Source organism: Hyperolius riggenbachi, chromosome 1 (genome assembly GCF_040937935.1).
Source record: "Hyperolius riggenbachi isolate aHypRig1 chromosome 1, aHypRig1.pri, whole genome shotgun sequence".
Classification (NCBI taxonomy): Eukaryota; Metazoa; Chordata; class Amphibia; order Anura; family Hyperoliidae; genus Hyperolius; species Hyperolius riggenbachi.
Genome location: NC_090646.1, coordinates 87099916 through 87103860, shown reverse-complemented (window position 1 = coordinate 87103860; position 3945 = coordinate 87099916). Strand labels below are relative to the sequence as shown.

At 44.8% G+C, this 3945-nt stretch overlaps 1 protein-coding gene across 1 annotated transcript; it reads left to right on the top strand.

The window, feature by feature from the left end:
• Positions 1 to 1346: 1346 nt before the first annotated feature.
• Positions 1347 to 3565, top strand: ADRA2C (adrenoceptor alpha 2C). The gene has a single exon (XM_068267181.1). The coding sequence runs from the start codon at positions 1766 to 1768 to the stop codon at positions 3167 to 3169; it is 1404 nt and encodes a 467-aa protein (XP_068123282.1). The 5' UTR covers positions 1347 to 1765; the 3' UTR covers positions 3170 to 3565.
• Positions 3566 to 3945: the final 380 nt, after the last annotated feature.

Sequence of the window (3945 nt, the reverse complement as noted above, 5' to 3'; positions counted from 1 at the left end):
GCCCTTAACCATTACACTATCCAGCCACCACATATCAACCTGATCAATCAAGTGCATGGTGCCTGTGTGGTGAAGCAAATGGTATAACAGCTGACTCCACTAGTGCTAGCAGCCTTGTTTTGAGCAGTGCACCAATTGTACATTATTGGATGACTTCAATGAATGAACAGACTGGAGTTGGGTTTGCTGCATGTATTACTAGCTTGAGCCATAAGGTGCCCATTAACAATACAATATTAACGATCAATCGAGCTTCCGAACTGAAAATTGTGATGGGAAAGAAGCGAATGATCAAGCTAATTAACAGGGAAAAAAATAATTAACCAATCTGATGATTTCAAATAGGATCAATTAAAAAAAACAGATTGTTAAAACGTTCAATACATCGATCATTTGTTGTCGATTGGCACCATCAACATTATACAATCTAATCAATCAGAAGGAGGAAGGTTTGCTAAATTGTATCATTATTGGGTATATTATTTCAGGACAGACATGCAGACGCCCACTTTAGAAATCGATTTTGCCTGTTCACACCTCTCCAGTTAAAGTAATTTGGGGATTGTAATGCATTTTTAACATGCAGGTTGCATGCAGTATTGAGCATTTTAAATATAGTTATTGTATATGGAATTATAGAAAAGTAAAAATACATGCAATCTAAGGGTAATTTAATTGTATGGTGGAGCTAAAGCTATGTAAAAAAGCTGAAAAGTATGGAGTGGTCCTAATTCAATTGGCTATGCCTCGCCCCCTCCCATTCCCCCTTTCCTTAGAGGGCAGTATGCAGTTTTACATTTGCAGCACATGTACACGTTTCGCCCACATTTATTCCCAAAGAGCTCTGGTAGAGGAGATCACATGATTTTGTGAGATGACCTCGCTAATTACGCATTGCTAGAAGGAAATATGTGCTGGGTGTGCTGAGCCTTGTAGTGCATCGGTGTCATTTCTTCTTAAACGCTGAGGATCTGCAATAGATATCCTGCCTTCCATGCATAGAATACCTTCTGATAAGTCCAAGCAAAGGTAACTGGTACAGTAACAAGGAATCAGTGCTGATCTGAGACCAGGAGGGACGTATATCCTAGCCATGCCTGGTGCTCCTGTCTGACCTCATGCCCATTACCAGCGTTAGACACATTAAACACAGGCACAGCCTGACACCAGCACACCTCTCCCCACTCTCCATATGGAAGGCGTCAGACATGTCCAGTAAAAATAGGAGACTTACCAGGAATTTAGGCATTGCTTTTAGATGATGGGTGTACTGTATCTTCCTGCATCTTTTCCAAAATAAGAGATGGTTTTCTTTCTGTAACAAAGAGATACACAGAGAGAACATGTGTATGTGACAGAGAGACAGTTAATATGAAGATCACAGGAGGCTTTTTTTTATGCCAACACACTCTCTAGAAAGTAATTTGCTGTTGGCAGCGGCTGAGCACACACACAGCGCTCAGGCAGGCAGGACTTGATGAAAGAGCAGATGCTTAGGATGCTTATAACCTAAAGGATCTCAGTGCTCTCCTCAGTACCACCTCCGCCTCCCAGTGCGCTGAGAACACTGCCCCTGCTGGAGCACTATGTCCAAAACAAGACAAGCCACCAGAAGGAGAACATGCACGCTGGTTTCGTGTCTGTGGTGTTTGGACCGCGGGTCCAGCAGCTCCCGAAACGTGCAGGACGCTTAGGTGGAGACCTCTGAATCTGGGAAGCGGATGAGAACTACCTGCAATGTGGAGAAAGGTGACAATGACTGGAGATGAGGGTTGAGGAGATCTTAACTTGGGAAGGAACTCAGGACAAGGCTGAGGAGACGGTGCTATGTGAATGCTACTTTAACACCAGCATGGATGAGCTGGAGAACACCACCGATTACAATGGAACTCTTTTGCCCCCACATGGGTATCAAAGCAAGGAGAGATATTCTGTCACTGCTATTTGGACTTTGGCGGTGACAGTGGGTTTCCTCATCGTCTTTACCATCGTTGGAAATGTGTTTGTGGTCATTGCTGTGTTGACTAGCAGGGCTCTGAAAGCCCCCCAGAATCTTTTCTTGGTGTCTCTGGCTGGGGCAGACATCCTGGTGGCTGCCTTGGTCATGCCCTTCTCTCTGGCAAACGAGCTGATGGGATACTGGTACTTTGGTAACCTCTGGTGTGATATCTATCTAGCCTTGGACGTGCTCTTCTGTACGTCATCCATAGTCCACCTGTGTGCCATCAGTCTGGACAGGTACTGGTCTGTCACCCAAGCAGTAGAGTACAACCTGAAGAGAACCCCCAGGAGGATTAAAGGGATCATTGTCACCGTCTGGCTCATTTCTGCTGTCATTTCCTTCCCACCTCTGATATCTATGGACAGGGTAGGGGTTGAGGCAGCTTTCCCAAACGCCACTTGGACGTATGAGGATGTAAAATGCGAACTGAACGACGAGACTTGGTACATTCTCTCATCCTCTATAGGGTCATTCTTTGCCCCCTGCCTGATCATGATCTTGGTCTACATCCGCATCTACCAGGTGGCCAAGCTGAGGACTAGGACTTTGTCGGAGAAAAAGCCCACCACCAATTGCTCCTCGCACACCGAGAATGGTTACAGCAAGGCTACTTCGTACAAGTTTCCAGTGGACAGAGAGAACGGCCATTACCCTCCTTGTCGTCCAACTCCACCAAAAACCACAACAGATCTAGATGAGCTGGACATCGAGGAGAGTAGCATGTCTGAGAGCAAAAGAAGAAAGAGCAGCAGCCGAGAGGACAATACTGACAGTGGTAAGGACAGGAAGAGCTTCTCTAAGCAGTCCAGCCGCCTCTCTCGCTCTAGCAACAAATCCATGGACATGTTCTCCTCCAGGAAGAAGAAGAGGAGCAGCATCTCCAGGAGGAAAGCCTCGCAAGCCAGGGAGAAGAGGTTCACCTTCGTCCTGGCCGTGGTTATGGGCGTGTTTGTGGTATGCTGGTTCCCTTTCTTCTTCAGCTACTGCCTCTATGGCATCTGCAGGGAAGCCTGTGCCCTCCCGGAAACTTTATTTAAGTTTTTCTTTTGGATAGGTTACTGTAACAGCTCCCTCAACCCCGTCATCTACACTATCTTCAACCAAGACTTCAGGAGATCCTTCAAGAAGATCATCTGCCTGAGCAAGAGGAAAAAATTCACTCACTGAGATGTGAGCAGCACTGACATTGCACTGCCTTAGGGGGGCGAGGAAACGCCATTGGGAGGAACCCTACTGGACCAGACGGTCCTGGTAGCTGCTGACCCACAGAGATGTGACAGTATGTGACAGTGTGAATGTATAGGCAACGGGTGCCCCCCAGCACTGAGCTGTCTGACACCATCTTGTTCTGTATGTCTTTTACTGAATCTTACACTTTAAAAAAAAACCTGAAAAATCCAGGGCTGAGATCCAGGGGAAATGGGGCTTATTTGCTATATTATTTGCTGTCCACCAGGTATGCCATATTTTTTTGTTTCTTTTGTAGACACCTTATGCTACAGTATATTTTGCATTTGTTCAAAAATATATTTCATAATAAATTGACTGGTCTGTATTTTTAAATATTGCATTGAATGCTTCCTGGCTCCATTATAAGTGTCTTTTGTATTAAAGGAATCAGAGGGATACAGAGGTTACCATTACTGTTACCTTTAAATAACTAAGTTCCGGATCATGCTTGTCCTTAGTCTTCAGATTCTGAGTCACAAAACCCTGACCAAACATGCAGTCACAGTGCAGTCAGACTCAGAACACCTGATCTGTATATTGACTCTCTGGGTCAGTAATTCAGTGTGAGTTCTGGTTTCTGAAAGGAAGACAACAATACTGTTTTCTTTATTCCTTCCTGCTTCTGATAAGTAAATATTTAAAGGACAACTGAAGTGAGAAACATAAAGGCTGCCATATTTATTTCATTTTATACAATGCTCATTGCCTGAGTG